The following is a 16,161-nucleotide window of genomic DNA, read 5'->3' as shown; positions in this document are numbered from 1 at the left end:
AAAAAAACCAAAAAAAAAAAAAAAAAAAAAAAAAAAAGAAACCAAGATCTAGGCTCTAAGTGTACTTGCTTCTAGGATCTTTCAGTGGTCAGAGCATCTGTGTACATACATTCATTCATATATTTATGTACACATTCATACATATACACATGGAAAAACAGACACACAAGAATAGCTAGTAAAACTGAAAAGAAAGCTATGAAGGTGGACTAGCATATATTGAAGCATATTGCAAAGCTTCTATAATTAAAACTGTACAGTACTGGTGCATGAATAGACAAGGCTGGTACAGTAGAATAGAAAGTCCAAAAATAGATTCAATATCAGATGCTAATTTATAAAAGCCTCCAGAAATTAGTAACTATTTTTTTTTCTGTTGGTTGAATTTTAATAGGAATAATTTGGGTGTAGTCTACTCACGATAATGTGTAAACGTAATGGATTTCTTTTCCTATAAAATAATAAGCACGGTTTAAATGATAGGAAATCACTTTCAAAATTAGAGTCATTCTAGGGCCAGCCCATGGCTCACTTGGGAGAGTGTGGTGCTGACAACACCAAGTCAAGGGTTAAGATCCCCTTACCGGACATCTTTTTTAAAAAAATAAAATTAAATAAAAAATTAAATTAAAGTCATTCTATAAAAAGTCCTTACTTTTTTACCCTGAAATTAATCTTTCACATCTTATTTAGGTTTGTAACGAGAATTCCCTCTTCAAAAGTCTTTCCCGCTACCTGGTACGCCGAAAGGATCCAGAATTGTGGGGTAGCGTGCTACTGGAAAGCAATCCTTACAGGAGACCCCTAATTGACCAGGTAAAATTGGCAAATGTGCTTAAGGCTCCTCTTTTTTTATGAATAAAATCTTTTCCCTCATTGTATACCCAAATATACTCAAATGGATTATATTTAACTCTGAGAGAAGGCAATAAAAAGTAGAAGTAAAATTATGCTATATATAAATGTATGTGAATTTATATAAAATATATATTACATGTTAAGAAAAATAAAATACATCCCAAAAGACATTTAATTATATAAAACTCTCTCAGTTCTTCATAGTTAAAAGGAAAGCAGCAAATTAATCATTAAGGATTATTAATACCTCAGAAGTGATTAAATTGATTGGAAACATTCAAGACAGTAAGTCAGCAAAGGATAAGGATTGATAAGAGAAAATACAAAAGACCAAGTGGGTAAATGTTATTAAATCTCACTAATAAGCATACAACTGCAAATGAGATGTGGTTTTGTACCTATATAGAATTGAAGACATATTTTTACCCCCCAAAATTTAGAGGTATTATTATAATGATTCTTAAATTCTCCTGATAGAAGTATAAATAAAACATTTTGGAAAAGAATAGATGGAAGGCTATTAATTTTTTCCTCGGAAGCATTTCTAAGGAACATACCAAGTAGATACAAAGCTTCCTGGAAAAAATATTCACTGCACCATCTAGGAACCATGCAAATAGCCAAAACCAGAAGAATTACTGATTGTATAATTCCACATATATGTAGCCATTAAAATGATAATGATGAGTGTTAGTGTGAATAACTTTTAATCAGGGAAAAGATAGAAATTATATAATGAGGGTAATTTTTAAACACAGTAGAATTACATATAGTCTGTGTTCATGTAGATTTGTGTTGAAAGACTTTTGGTGGTAAATTTAAAGGTATTTTTCCTCCTTCATTCTTTTCTACTTATGTCATGTTTTCTAGTGAGAGGCCAACTTATTATTAGATAATATCTTTAAAAACCACCTTGATTCTCAGTACTTATTCACCGTATATTCTCTCTAGGTTGTACAGACAGCCTTGTCTGAGACTCAGGACCCTGAAGAAGTGTCAGTAACTGTCAAGGCTTTTATGACTGCAGATCTTCCTAATGAACTCATTGAACTGTTGGAGAAAATTGTCCTTGACAACTCTGTATTCAGTGAACACAGGTATGTTATCAGAGGTATCCATTGGCTATTTGTATTCAGTCTTTAATTATGGCCTGTCAGTTTGGAGAAGGAACAAAGAGACAAAGATTAGAGAAAGTTGCCTGAATTCTTATTCTTCTAATACCCCATCACTTTTTACCCTACTTCCTGAGACAAAACCCCTCTATAGCCATAGTGGTTATTTTTTTATGACTGAAGCTTTTAAAATATCCTTTTTTTTCTTAAAGGAATCTGCAAAACCTCCTCATCCTCACTGCAATTAAGGCTGATCGTACACGTGTTATGGAGTATATTAACCGCCTGGATAATTATGATGCCCCAGATATTGCCAATATCGCCATCAGCAATGAGCTGTTTGAAGAAGCATTTGCCATTTTCCGGAAATTTGATGTCAATACTTCAGCAGTACAGGTAAATCTTAGCTGAATTACTGAATGTAATGCCTTCCCTTGATTCAATGTCTGCATTGTCCTTTGAGGGTGGGCATAATAGAAGAGCAATGAAATGCTAACAGCTTAAATGTAATTGCTGTGTGTAAGATCCATTTTACTGTAACCCTAACTCAAAAATCGGTTACCTAGGTCTTGATTGAACATATTGGAAACTTGGATCGGGCATATGAGTTTGCTGAACGCTGTAATGAACCTGCAGTCTGGAGTCAACTTGCAAAAGCTCAGTTGCAGAAAGGAATGGTGAAAGAAGCCATTGATTCTTATATCAAAGCAGATGATCCATCATCCTACATGGAAGTTGTTCAGGCTGCCAATACTAGTGGTATGACTGCTTATCTTTTTGTGTTTGAGACCTCAGAAGTGATGAAGCTAAGCATTAAGATATCTGTCTGTTCTGAACTAGGCAGGAGTTGGATACTGCATGGTTACTTATCAAAACTTTTAGCCCTCCATCTTAGTCCACGTAAAGAGAGGCTGCATGTTGTGAATTTATAAGGTCTGTGGGGAAGATTAATTTTCTGTTTTGAATTCTCATGAAGTCCTGATAGGGCTGTAATCTTAAAGGAAAAAAGGGAATTCAGCTATTCATTTGGTCAATAATAATATAGAAGTGTAATAGAATTTTTACAATTTTAGATAAATTGCATGGTTTACATTTGACATTCTTTATAACGTTTCTTTGAAAAGGAAATTAATAGTAATTCTCATTTACTTGTGTGAAACGATAAACTAGGATGTTAGTGTTTGGATTTATTTTCTCTTTTTCTATACTTAGGAAATTGGGAAGAACTGGTGAAGTACTTGCAGATGGCCCGTAAGAAGGCTCGAGAGTCTTACGTGGAGACAGAATTGATATTTGCACTGGCTAAAACAAACCGCCTTGCAGAGTTAGAAGAGTTCATCAATGGGCCAAATAATGCTCATATCCAACAAGTGGGTTTCCTGTTCAGATTTTTTTTTAAGCATATAAATAAATAGTTGAGCAACTTTATTAATTTAGTAGTAGGATTAACACATAGTAACTGAAGAATTCTAAGGAAACTTCTTACAGAAAAAGAAATTGTTTCTCAGTATTAAGATATGAATTTGGAAAGAAGATTGAGCTAAGGATGAATTTGGAAAGAGGACTGAGCTAAGGCAAATATCACTGAAAATGGATTATCTTTTGTTTTTTCCTCCCAGGTTGGTGACCGTTGTTATGATGAAAAAATGTATGATGCTGCCAAGTTGTTGTACAATAATGTTTCCAATTTTGGGCGCCTGGCATCTACCCTGGTTCACCTGGGTGAATATCAGGCTGCTGTTGATGGAGCCAGGAAAGCTAACAGTACTCGAACATGGAAAGAGGTAATCTAAATATAACTTTGAGTGAAGAATTCAAGATTCTATTTGAAAATGCTCTTGAAACTGATCAGTTGAAATAACCAGCACATGTTTGCATTTGAGTTCACATAAAGGAAATATTTATTCTAGGTCTGCTTCGCCTGTGTAGATGGCAAAGAGTTCCGTCTTGCTCAGATGTGCGGGCTTCATATTGTAGTACATGCAGATGAATTAGAGGAACTTATCAACTACTACCAGGTAATGAATAGGAGCCTTTTATATGAAGTGAAACCCTTTACCACAGATATTGTCATCTTTAATTGCACATTTCTCTTATTTAGGATCGTGGATATTTTGAAGAACTGATAACCATGCTGGAAGCAGCATTGGGACTTGAGCGAGCTCACATGGGAATGTTTACCGAATTGGCTATTCTGTATTCTAAATTTAAGCCACAGAAAATGAGGGAGCACCTTGAGCTTTTCTGGTCCAGAGTGAATATTCCTAAGGTAACCAACCCTTAACATTGTGAGGCAACTCTACAGCTAAAACTAATACTTTCAGTATCCTTTTTTCCCACTCCCCCCAAAGACTATTAGTTGGAATTTGAGACCCATGTCTAAAGCAATTAAATCTTTCTTAATATAGGTGCTAAGAGCTGCAGAACAAGCTCATCTTTGGGCAGAACTGGTGTTTTTGTATGACAAGTATGAAGAATATGATAATGCCATAATTACCATGATGAGTCATCCAACTGATGCATGGAAAGAAGGGCAATTCAAAGATATCATTACCAAGGTGTGTACCTTCTTCAAAAGATAGACTTCAGAAGGAAAAAGCTCATTAGGCTATAACTCCGACTTCAATATGGATTTTTCCCATTTTAGGTTGCCAATGTGGAACTATACTACAGAGCAATACAGTTCTACTTAGAATTCAAGCCTCTGTTGTTAAATGATTTGCTGATGGTGCTGTCTCCACGGTTGGATCACACTCGTGCAGTCAATTATTTCAGCAAGGTAATAAAACACGAACTCATTGAGTTCAGAAGAATTGCTGCTTACCTCTTCAAAGGCAACAATCGCTGGAAACAGAGTGTAGAGCTGTGCAAGAAAGACAGCCTTTACAAGGTTGATAGAGTTGGTGGGGGTGGGCTGTTAAACCAAGCCTAAAATGGTATATCACAATTATGTTCTATAAAAGAATTAGCTTTGTGAATATGAGAATTGACTTTAAGCCCCATTTGTGGATACGGCAATTAAATCAGTGGATTTTAGGGTCTGTCTTATGTTCAAGTCAAACCTCTCTGTTTAAAAAAGAAAAGAAACTTTTAGGCTGTCCTTTTCCTTTCCTTTCAATTTTTTAATTTAAATATATAACTGGGAGGGATTTTTTACCCTCACAAACTCAGGTTTATGTTTTTGGAAAGTATCTATTGTATTACTTGGTTTACCAGTTCTCATACTTGGGTTTAATACATTTGACCTTCATCATTTCCTTTGAATAGGATGCAATGCAGTATGCCTCTGAATCTAAAGATACCGAGTTGGCTGAAGAACTCCTACAGTGGTTTTTGCAGGAAGAAAAAAGAGAGTGCTTCGGAGCTTGTCTTTTTACCTGTTATGATCTTTTAAGGCCAGATGTTGTCCTGGAAACTGCATGGAGGCACAATATCATGGATTTTGCCATGCCCTATTTCATCCAGGTCATGAAAGAATACTTGACAAAGGTAATGACTCTAAGTGTTTTCTGAACTAATTATCTTGCAGCTATGTAAAATTCTACATGCACGTTTTTTTTTAATGTTTTTTTCTCTGCTAGAAGTCATTTAGTTGATCATAAAATATTCCTGTTCTCCAGAAATTTTTTTTAATAGCTGACAAATGACATTGATAAAAGAGGGAATTCAAACATAACATGTCAGAGAATGTTTACCCTCAAGGTATTTCCGAGGGTGAATAGTAATCTATATTTTATATTTAAAAAAAAAAATTGATAAAAGAGGGAATTCAAACATAACATGTCAGAGAATGTTTACCCTCAAGGTATTTCCAAGGGTGAATAGTAATCGATATTTTATATTTAAAAAAAAAAAACAATTCAAACATAACATGTCAGAGAATGTTTACCCTCAAGGTATTTCCAAGGGTGAATAGTAATCGATATTTTATATTTAAAAAAAAAAAACATTTGATAAAATTATTTTTCAAGACAGTATCTTCCTCAGAATCAGTTTATGTAACTTAAATGTCCATAACTAGTATTGTAGAGATTCCCTTTTATTTGGTTGGTTTCTGACTTTAATGTCCATGCCTCTTTCCCCTGGGGAAGCTGCATGTATATTCTTAACATCCTGTTGAACTTCACAATTTCTTGATAGTTTAACTCCTAATTTAAAAATATCAGGGCTGGCTGGTTAGATCAGTTGGTTAGAGCCAGCCTTCTAACACCAAGGTCACAGGTTCGGATCCCCGTACTAGCCAGCTGCCAAAAAATAAAATAAAATAATAAAAATATCATAGGAGGTTAACAATTAACCATGTTTCCTAAAAATGCATTAAACAAGCTGGGGGTATAATCAACTTATAAAATTTATTATTCATCTTAGTGTCTCTTTTTGATATTAGAATATTTTTACTCACCCTGTCTTCAATAGTCACTAACTTTCTCTCTGTAAAACATTTAAAAATGGTCTTAAAGGATCCATTTCATCAAAGCAAAACATGCTTAAAATCAGAGTCTCACATTTGATCTCTTCAGTATGCCTGAGTAAAAGGGGGGAAGAAAAGCATTACTAACAACCCCCAGTATACTGAACTTTTCCTTAGGATACCACCTAATTAGATATCATTGCATTCAGTTAAAATTTTTAAAGAATTAACATTTTCTATGTAAAGTTCCAAGTAAGAGAAAAAAGTTGCCTTATTTTAACCATAGATGAGCATACCTTCTTTTCTTATGCATAATGCCAACTTGTGAGAACTGGCTGTAAGCTGCTGTTAACCTAAGTGCTATAAATTTTACTAGTGATTAAGCTGCTTTCTTTCACACTGACTTGTAGTATAAATTCTTCTGCAGTAAGCTCTGAAGTTAAAAAAAAAAATTCTTAATTTTGCTTCCAGTATGCCCTTTATTTTCTCTCTCATACCTTTTTTAGTGGTTAGATGTCCCCTCCCCCCCAAACCTTTGTTGCTGATTCTACCTTTTTATGCTCAATATGGAATTTGATTTTTTTTTCTAAGCTGCACCTTCTGAATTCCTTTGCAGGTTGATGCAATAAAGGAAAAGGTGAAAGTTGATTCTTTTCCATCTTTAAGTCTGGAGGACTAAGTCTAAGAAATTTGCATGATTTTTTTTCCTTTCTTTTCTACACTGCTGCTGCTGCTTTTTCCCCCTCAATAAATTTTCACTAAAGCCTCTGCAAGTTCCTTGAAACATAACTATAATAGAGCTGTAGGACATTAGTAGATGTTTGCTACTAATTGGCTAATAGGCTTTAGGAAGGGCAGGAGGCTAATCAGTAGTTGGTTCACAGTCTCTCTTAAATGTATTATTAAAAACTGAGCGTGGTGAGTTTCCATATTAATTCCAAAGTATCAGGAAATTTCTTTTCCCTGTCAGGGTATCTGGATCATAATAGGACTTTCTTAATACTTGAAATAAATTAAAACAGCCTCTGGTTTTATTTTGTGAGCTTGCCTGACAGTTGTTGAATTTAATATGTATATATATGCCGTAAAAGGCTTTTTGGGGTTTTTTTTTGGTATTAAAGGACTGTGATCCAGTTTCTGATCTCTTGATTCTTACTAATTTTTTGCTGAAAGTAGATACAAGAGATACTAGCTGCTTCCGAAGAGACTTTCCTCATGTTTCTCCAGGTGTCCAGTTCTTATGGTGCTAGTCCACTTTTTAAGAGGAATCAAAACCTTTTTAATCTTGAGAGCCAAGCTTGCTATAATTGTTGCTAAGCAACATGGATTATTTATGTTTATAATGGAGCAATATTAACTTCTACATTTTGTAATAAGGCACACCTCTGAAGCTACCTAAAATTTGCTCTCTTGTTTATCAGTTGGCCTGTCCAAGAAGGTCAAATTTAGGCACCTTTTGGTTGCTGCTTCCTTCATTGGCTTGTCTCCATCCCAATATAAATGGAACAAACTTACAAACTTATGTCTGGTATTAAATTGTGGTTAGAAAAGGGTAAAGGAGAGTTGAAACAAATTTAAAAGAATTTGGGTGGGGGGACAATGCCTTGGGAATATGTTGAACCAAACTGGAGTCACCACTGGAACTTAGGGCAAACCTGAGTAAAATGCATTGTGTGTGAGACCCTTCAGCAGCTAGTAAGCAAGGCAGTTAGAAAGCGTGTGTGTGAAAAACAGGTAATTGAACTGCAGTGTTTTGCATTGTTTTAAATCAAGCATGTACAACAGTCATTGCAATTACATCATACTACTTTTTAAACTTTTATAGCATTGCTGTGGGCTGTGTGTGTTTCTTGAGAGCCTGTATAGCAACAGTCATCTTCAGATCTCACTTCTTGCTTCAGTACTTTTGCCTTTTTTTCATGCACACATACACCAAAATAACTGACTGCATGTTAACTTTTCCTCTGCAGCATATTGCAGTCTTTGTGGAAAAGCCTTTTACATTTTTGTGAATTTTCAGTAGTACAGATGGAACTGAATTCAGTGAAATGCTTACATGTAATTTTTCTTTTTAAATCCAAGGATCAGAAACTTTTTGTTACAGCTCTTAATGAAAGCTTGTGTTCATAAGAGACTTCTTTGGTTTTCTTTTTTAAGCAATCTAAATTGGGTCAGTAGAAACAAAAATTGGATGTTCCTGTGCCAGAGACTGTCCCATTATATAGAAAAACCAAAATTTTTTGCTTAGCTTGATGCTATACCTTCAGAATTTTTATTTCTTCCTTAGGCCCAACCTGCCTATGTCTATGCCTGGGCATTGTGATGTTGCTAGCTCTTCTAAGTCTTCCGTATATTTCTGTAATAGGCCTTCAGTGTTCAACATCTGATTTAGACATTAACTTTTCAACATGTGTTCACTCTAAATTCTTTTCCTTCAAAGTCTGGAAATGTATTATGCAGTGGTGGCTTTTGATTAATTTTTCTTCTTTTTCTTAGATGTTATTAATATACAGGCATCCATGTATTTTTCTATAGCTCATTTTTGGATACTGGTTAGTTAGCCAAACCCCACCTGACCTTTGGTGGCACGGAACTGTGCTTTAAATTCTATAGCTGTAATAATTTTTGTTGTAAGCTTGGATGCCAAACAGCGGGTATTTCACATGGTACTTATACTCCATAATAGCCTTCGATTTGATATTGAGGTAATTTGTAACACATGATCACTTAGGCTATGAAATAGGATAACAGTATATGAAAACAAACTAACCCATCTTCCTAGGGTAGAAAACCACATTTCATCCAAAGGTATCTAGAATTTACTTAGGCTTACTTTTCTCAAACTTTCAGTTCCCTGACAAATGAAGATGGATTCGACCCATGTTTATGGTATTTAACATGAAACAACTGAAATAAGCATAAAACACTGTCCTAACCTTAAAGGCCTATGTGAAGACTCAAAGACACTATTTTAATCATTTCAAAAAGAAACAAGGTGCTGCTTTAACCTTATTAAGATTTAGGATCAGGTTTTTACATTTTTAAAGTCTGCATGTCTTTTTTTATGAATGATTTTTCACTATTTGCCTTTCTGAAGAACATGCAGTAAACATTCATGAAACGTTCCTCTCTGCACCCTGCTTCCTGTTCTCACCCAGCACACTTATGACCTTGAAAACCACTAGTACTAAACAACATCAAGATTTGGAATTTAGTTTTACTTAGACTATAATGATAGACCAACTATCAGGCTTTGGTTGAGATACCAAATTTTAAATAGTTTAAAAGACAAATACAGTGTATAGTGAAAGAGACTCCCTCATCACAGGACCTTAATGTCACTTCTTTCTAATTTGTCACGGAATTACAGAATCAAATCAGAATTAAACCCAGAAGGAACTTTGTAGATCATTTCATTCGACCTCCTCATTATACAAGGAGTCTTCAAAAAGTTTGTGGAAAGATTCGTATTATCTTTTAATTCTATTTTTCCATGAATTTTGTGAAGTTACCCTTGTTTAGAGAAGGAAATTTGAGAACTAGTGCAATGGTTTGCCAAGGTCACACAACTAGTTAGTGAAAAGATCTAGGCACGCCAACTCCTTTCTTACACTATACATTTGAACTCCTGTAAAGAATTATTTCTCTCTGATACTGTCTACTTTGATTTAGAGTAGCTAGCATGTAATAGCTATTTACTTCTTTGGCTTAATTAAAAGCAATTTTTTTTTTTCTCCTCAAAGAAGTTGGGGCAAAGTCAGGCTTTCCTAACTAGTTCCTGGAAAATAGAGCCATGTAGTGTTAAAACATGCAGCCTGTCTTTATAAAGTTTGAATACGGAGCCACTTGAGTCTTATACTTCAGTCTGCACCTGTAACCAGTATCAGCAGAAGCTGTGCACAGTTGGCAAAAAATAGCTTATTCTGCACAAGTACTTGCCCAGTCCACATGTTGACTCATTCCATTTTTTGAATACCATTTCCTTTGGGAAGGAAGTCTTGGCTGGTTCATGAGTTCATTGTTATCTTTGATAAGTTTTACAATTCATTTGGAAATAAAAGTGGTTCCTTCTCATTTTCTCCCTTCCTCAGGCTGCATCCTAGCATGCCCAGTTTTAGCCTGGCGTGAGCTTTTATGGCATTTATAAATCCCTCCTTCCTGAGGGTTTATAATGACAGTGCTGAAAACCACCTTAAGTATGAACATTACCATTGAATTTGAGGGGGCCTGAGAATGTCCTTTCTAGGCTGTTTTATTTTGACAGAATATAACATACTAAGGCTTTTCCACTTTCTGCCATAGACCTAGGTTTATAATACTTTTGGGGTACTAATTAACATAACCTGTTTTTCTCCAGGTGGATAAATTAGATGCTTCAGAATCGCTGAGAAAAGAAGAAGAACAAGCTACAGAGACACAACCCATTGTATATGGTAATCTCTTTTTTTAACCTCAAAGAAATACATTAGATAAATGTTTCATTCTTTAGACTGGACCTCAATAGAAATATAACAAGCTTCTAAAGTGCAAAAGTCTCTCTGAGTTAAGGGATACTCCTCTCTACTATCCTTTTTTTTTTTTTTTTTTTTTTTTTTTTTTTTTGAGAACTGTCTTAAGGCAGGCATTAACATTCACTAAAATATTATTAAATACAAGGGAAATCTCAAAAACAGTCCTTTAAGAACATAACCTAAATTTTCCTGGTTGCCTGGTTGCTGATTGATTACTTGCTCATAAGTTACTAAGAAAGAAATATTGATGAATTCTATTTTCAGAGAGCAAAAGGTGATAGAACATGCCAAAGCTGTTTAGCATGCTTTACCTAAAGAATACATACATCCTCACTTTAAATTCTAACTGGGGCAGAGAACTGAGTTTCCGTTTGAGAACTTTCCAGACAGACAGGATCTTCAAACTCTCAAGTGAATGTTTAAGGCAATTTAAATTCTTACACCTGCATTCTGAATTACTTCCCCTTTCCATTTTCATCCTTGGTGAACAGATTAATTTGAATGAATTTGAAGGGTATACAAGTAGGTTAAAGCACTATAACCAAGTGTTCTTTGAAGGGGAGCATAAAAATATGACCATATCTCAGGCTACTAAAGAAAGTGATATTATACAAATCTATTATGGCATTATCTCTTTTTTATTATAGATAAAATGTATTTTGAGAATGGTAAACTGAAAAGTGTATTATTAAAGGATCCACTGTTTGTTGACTTTTTAGGCAGGACCCTTCTTAGGGTAAGATTGTCATGCCAGAATTGTGGCAATCACAAGTGCCCCACACAACTCAAGTTGTGATTATGTTCCTAAAGTTGGGAAGATTGGAGTGTTAATAATCTTACAATGCTAACAGTTTCTCCTTCTCCTGCTTCTTTTTTGTTTTCTTCTTTAGGTCAGCCCCAGTTGATGCTGACAGCAGGACCCAGTGTTGCAGTCCCTCCCCAGGCACCGTTTGGTTATGGTTATACCGCACCACCCTATGGGCAGCCACAGCCTGGCTTTGGGTACAGCATGTGAGATGGAAAGTTGATCCTGTAGTCACCTATTTTCGTACTGAAACATTGTCTCTACCCACTTCTCAGTTTGTAACCGGGAGAAACAAGCAACGTGTTCTTGTTACCTTTATTTCATGAAGGACTACTTTTTGTTTCTAACTATAAACTTGGATCACCTATGTTAAAACTTTGTTTCACATTCCACATCATTTTAGAATTTATTTTCGAAGGGGAGTAGTTTCAATGTTTTATTCACTTGAGCTTTTTTTCTTCTCCCTCATTCTTTGAAGAACAGCTTAATATTCAGTCTGTTGAGAAAAACCTGATTTGCACTCTGTAGTGTTTAATGAAACAAAGAAACTCTAACATTGAATCTCTTAAATTTAGTGTATGTAAACAGCTTACAATATGTATTGTCTAAATGCATTTAAATCTCTTTTATTCAAAGAAAAGCTAAAGCAAAAATACTGATCTAAGTGACCACGTAGGACTGTCAATGCCAACAAAGACAACACTAATCAGCATATCCTACATTGGATTGCAGAGCTCTCCAAATTATTTGAAAACTTGCCTGATTTTTAAATGAGCATAAAAGGCCCTCTAACCTATGCAGGTTTCCCCATTATGCATATAGAAAATGCTAGTGTGTTTTGCTCACTTCATATGTAACAGGTTCCCTTATGTTGTGCTGTATCCTGTGCTTTTTCTGTGGGACCATTCCATCCAGGAACAAAGCACCATGATTCCAATCTTGTGTGTATTTACTAACCCTTCCCTGAGGTTTGTGTATGTTGGATATTGTGGTGTTTTAGATCACTGAGTGTACAGAAGAGAGAGAATTCAAACACAATATTGCTGTTCAGTTTTGTTTGTGGAATTTGAGATTACTCAAGTATAAAATAAATTACTGGACTGTGGAAATAACATGTACAATTGCAGTTTTAATTAATTACTTCTCAAACCAAAAGAACAATAGTTTTGGTATTTTCATATTAGATACTGAGGCAGTACAGGGAGGCATGAGAGGAAAAGGAATAAGGATTGGGACATGTGAAGACACTGCATTATATCATGTGCATTACTGTAGTTAATAAGGTATGCACAGTAGTCTAAAAAACCAGTTACTACTGTAGTGGGCTACATTTCATCTATCTCCAACATTTTAACCAACTGGTACTTCAGGTTTTTAAGCATTTCACTTAAATGAACAAATCATGGATGTTAAGTTATATTAACTTGAAATAAAATGTACTTATACGTGTAGTTAACATGCTGTTTCTCACCATGAACTGTTATGGGTAGTTTAATTTTTCTTTTTTTTTTTTAAACCAGTGTGTGAATCCAACTCCTGCTTATGGCTGAGAATGTCACTTAAAGTTCATTTCACTCCCCCCTTAATCCTTAATAGTTATACATAGCTCCCTGCCTCCTCTTGTATTGCTCTACAGCTCTTAGGCAAATTACCACGAGCGCCATAGAAAACTTTTTAAAAACTTAAACCCCTGTGCCCTTCCCCCACCTTTAATCCATTCCCCCATCCCCCGCCACCATCTTCATATAGGAAATCAGAGTATTAGCTGGAAAATTCCTTTTGGTTTATCATAGTGAAAACATTTTGACATTCAGGCTCTGTGGCTATATTTGTGTTCCTGGTTCTCTGTTCCCTTTCTTCATCATTAACAACTCAAGAGGGAGAATAGTAATGGTCCCTATGAGCTTATTCTTTTGAGAGTTAAAATTTGTTCTCATGGACCTTTCCTATATTTCCAATCAACTGGTTTTTTTATCAGTGGAATGACTGTTGTCTCCTTTCCCTTCCCTAATAGAAGCAATTTAAAGTACTGCAGTAAAGGTTTTCTTATAGCATACTAAATACTTTTTTTCCAATAACAAAAGAGACTTGCTTTGATCAACTGTGCTGTGTCCTGGGATACTGAGTTGTCACTTAAACCACCCATAATGGGCTATAGTAGAAACTATATGGCTAGGTTCAAACCCTGAGCAAGCTGAACTTCTCAGCTTGTTTCTTCATGTGTATATTAACACAGTACTTTTCAGAATTATTTGGTAGATTATGTTTAAATGCCCAATACAAGACTGGGCAATTGTAAGTGTACAATAATTGGTTAATTAATTGGTAATAAACTGTTTTAAGCTAAGGGGCTTCTCTAACATTACTTGAGTTTATCAAAGATGATCTAGAAGGAACTAAAAACAGAAAACAAGGGTATTAAAAGTTCTTACCATTCTCTGAATGTAACTTGAGCAGAAGGAAAGAAAGGGCAAACAAGCTTTCAGTGATCTTCCTGCCTGGTATCCACATATAGCCACTGTACAAACAAATCTGTGATACTTGTTGACAGCTATTTCAACATGGCCATTGATACAAAAACACAAGAGACTGATGATATCCAAGTAGTGCTGCTTGACTCTTCTGTAAATTTGTCATGCAGACATTCTTACTCTAGATCCTTTAATACTCTTAAATTATTGAAGATTTCCAAAGAGCTTTAGTTTGTCATTTATATCTATTGATATTTAGTGTATTAGAAATTAAAACAATTTTTAAATTTGTCATGCAGACATTCTTACTCTAGATCCTTTAATACTCTTAAATTATTGAAGATTCCCAAAGAGCTTTAGTTTGTCATTTATATCTATTGATATTTAGTGTATTAGAAATTAAAACAATTTAAAAAAATACTAATACATTTAAATATGAGGGTAGCTCAAAAAGTTTGTCGAAAAATAGAATTAAAAGATAATATGGGGCCAGCCCTTGGCTCACTTGGGAGAGTGTGGTGCTGTTAACACCAAGGCCAAGGGTTCAGATCCCTATCTAGGGATGGCCGGTTAGCTCACTTAGGAGAGCGTGGTGCTGACAACACCAAGTCAAGGGTTAAGATCCCCTTACCGCTCATCTTTAAAAAAAAAAAGAATATGAATCTTCCATGAATTTTTGAAGACCCATGCAGTAATAAACTCACCGCATATTAACATAAAAAACATGCATTGGTTATATGGAAAACATTGATTTACTGAATTATATAGTTCTTCCAAACATTGACACATTATATTAAAAAAAATCGTATTTGTGAGAAATACTGATCTCCTCATAAAAGTCTTCTTGGAGGCAAGGCGGATATTTTCCAAAATAGCGTCAGTTGTCCTTGAAGTTACTGACTCGTTTAGTTTATCTGTAAGGAAATGTCTGCCAGACATTCAGGTTTGAGTAACTATAATTTTTCAGTTGTTCTTGCAAATAGAAGTGTTACTAGCAGCTAGTTCAGCTCACAACTGAGTCACACAAGTCTTTTTCCTTAAACCAACAACCATACTTTGGTGTGCAGCAGAAGTGTTTAATGTTACAAAGACTCTTAAGACAAATACTCATGGGTCAAATATAATTTTTTTACTGATTCATCAAGGACATTAAATGAAAGTATTTGTTAGTTGTGAGTGCAGGGCAGTGAACAATACAATGACTGTACAGGTAGGTCTTTGTTTTGTGGGAGGTTGTATTAGTCCATTTGTGTTGCTGTAACAGAAATACCTGAGACTGGGTAATTTATAAAGAATAGAGGTTTATTTGGCTTATGATTCTGGGACAGCTGCATCTGGCACGGGCCTCAGACTGCTTCTACTCAAGGCAGAAAGTGGCAGGCAGTTGGTGGGTACAAGCGGATTACATGGTGAGAGGAAGCAAGAGAGGGAGAAGAGGTGCCAGGGTCCTATAAACAACCAGCTCTCATGGGAACAAACAGAGCAAGAACTCTCATTACTCCCCCCACCTAGGGAGAGCATTAATCCATTCCTGAGGGATCCACCCCCATGACTCGATCAGTTTCCAACACTGCCACATTGGGGATCAATCAAATTTCCACATGAGTTTTGGAGGGGACAACACATCCAAACTGTATCAGAGGTGCCAGCAGTTTTCCCCACCACTGCTTTTGCATCATCAGTGCAAATGTCAACATAGGGGAAAATAAAATGTCTTCATATTATAAAGTAGTTTTGACCTTCTGGAGACCCCATGGGTTCTGTGCATACTTAGAAAACTAAAAGATAATGAGTAATATAAAATAAATACTAAATATCAGTGCACTAGAAAACAAGTATAAACAAGTATATTTCCAGAATTACCAGAATTTCTATACTATTCATCCTAGTATATATTCTATGACTTACTAGTTATTTGTCTCTTTTTTTTTTTTTTTTTTTTTTCATGACCGGCAACGGATCGCAACCCTCAGTGTCGTGCCCGCACCGGACC

At 35.3% G+C, this 16,161-nt stretch overlaps 1 protein-coding gene across 1 annotated transcript in view; it reads left to right on the top strand.

The window, feature by feature from the left end:
- Window positions 1–13,153, top strand: part of CLTC (clathrin, heavy chain (Hc)) — a gene marked incomplete at its 5' end in the record, with an annotated part of 46,770 nt that extends 33,617 nt beyond the window's left edge. The window contains 13 exons of the mRNA XM_008590720.1: window positions 694–816; window positions 1,810–1,955; window positions 2,183–2,366; window positions 2,537–2,729; window positions 3,183–3,340; window positions 3,590–3,754; window positions 3,881–3,988; window positions 4,072–4,239; window positions 4,379–4,528; window positions 4,618–4,860; window positions 5,238–5,459; window positions 10,739–10,814; window positions 11,783–13,153. Of these exons, the coding sequence (XP_008588942.1) occupies window positions 694–816; window positions 1,810–1,955; window positions 2,183–2,366; window positions 2,537–2,729; window positions 3,183–3,340; window positions 3,590–3,754; window positions 3,881–3,988; window positions 4,072–4,239; window positions 4,379–4,528; window positions 4,618–4,860; window positions 5,238–5,459; window positions 10,739–10,814; window positions 11,783–11,907 (2,061 nt within the window). The remainder of the gene's footprint in view (window positions 1–693; window positions 817–1,809; window positions 1,956–2,182; window positions 2,367–2,536; window positions 2,730–3,182; window positions 3,341–3,589; window positions 3,755–3,880; window positions 3,989–4,071; window positions 4,240–4,378; window positions 4,529–4,617; window positions 4,861–5,237; window positions 5,460–10,738; window positions 10,815–11,782) is intronic.
- Between the last annotated feature and the right edge of the window lie 3,008 nt (window positions 13,154–16,161).

This window comes from Galeopterus variegatus, unplaced genomic scaffold (genome assembly GCF_000696425.1).
Source record: "Galeopterus variegatus unplaced genomic scaffold, G_variegatus-3.0.2 Scaffold6327, whole genome shotgun sequence".
In the NCBI taxonomy this organism is placed as follows: Eukaryota; Metazoa; Chordata; class Mammalia; order Dermoptera; family Cynocephalidae; genus Galeopterus; species Galeopterus variegatus.
This window is presented reverse-complemented; position numbering and strand designations above follow the sequence as displayed.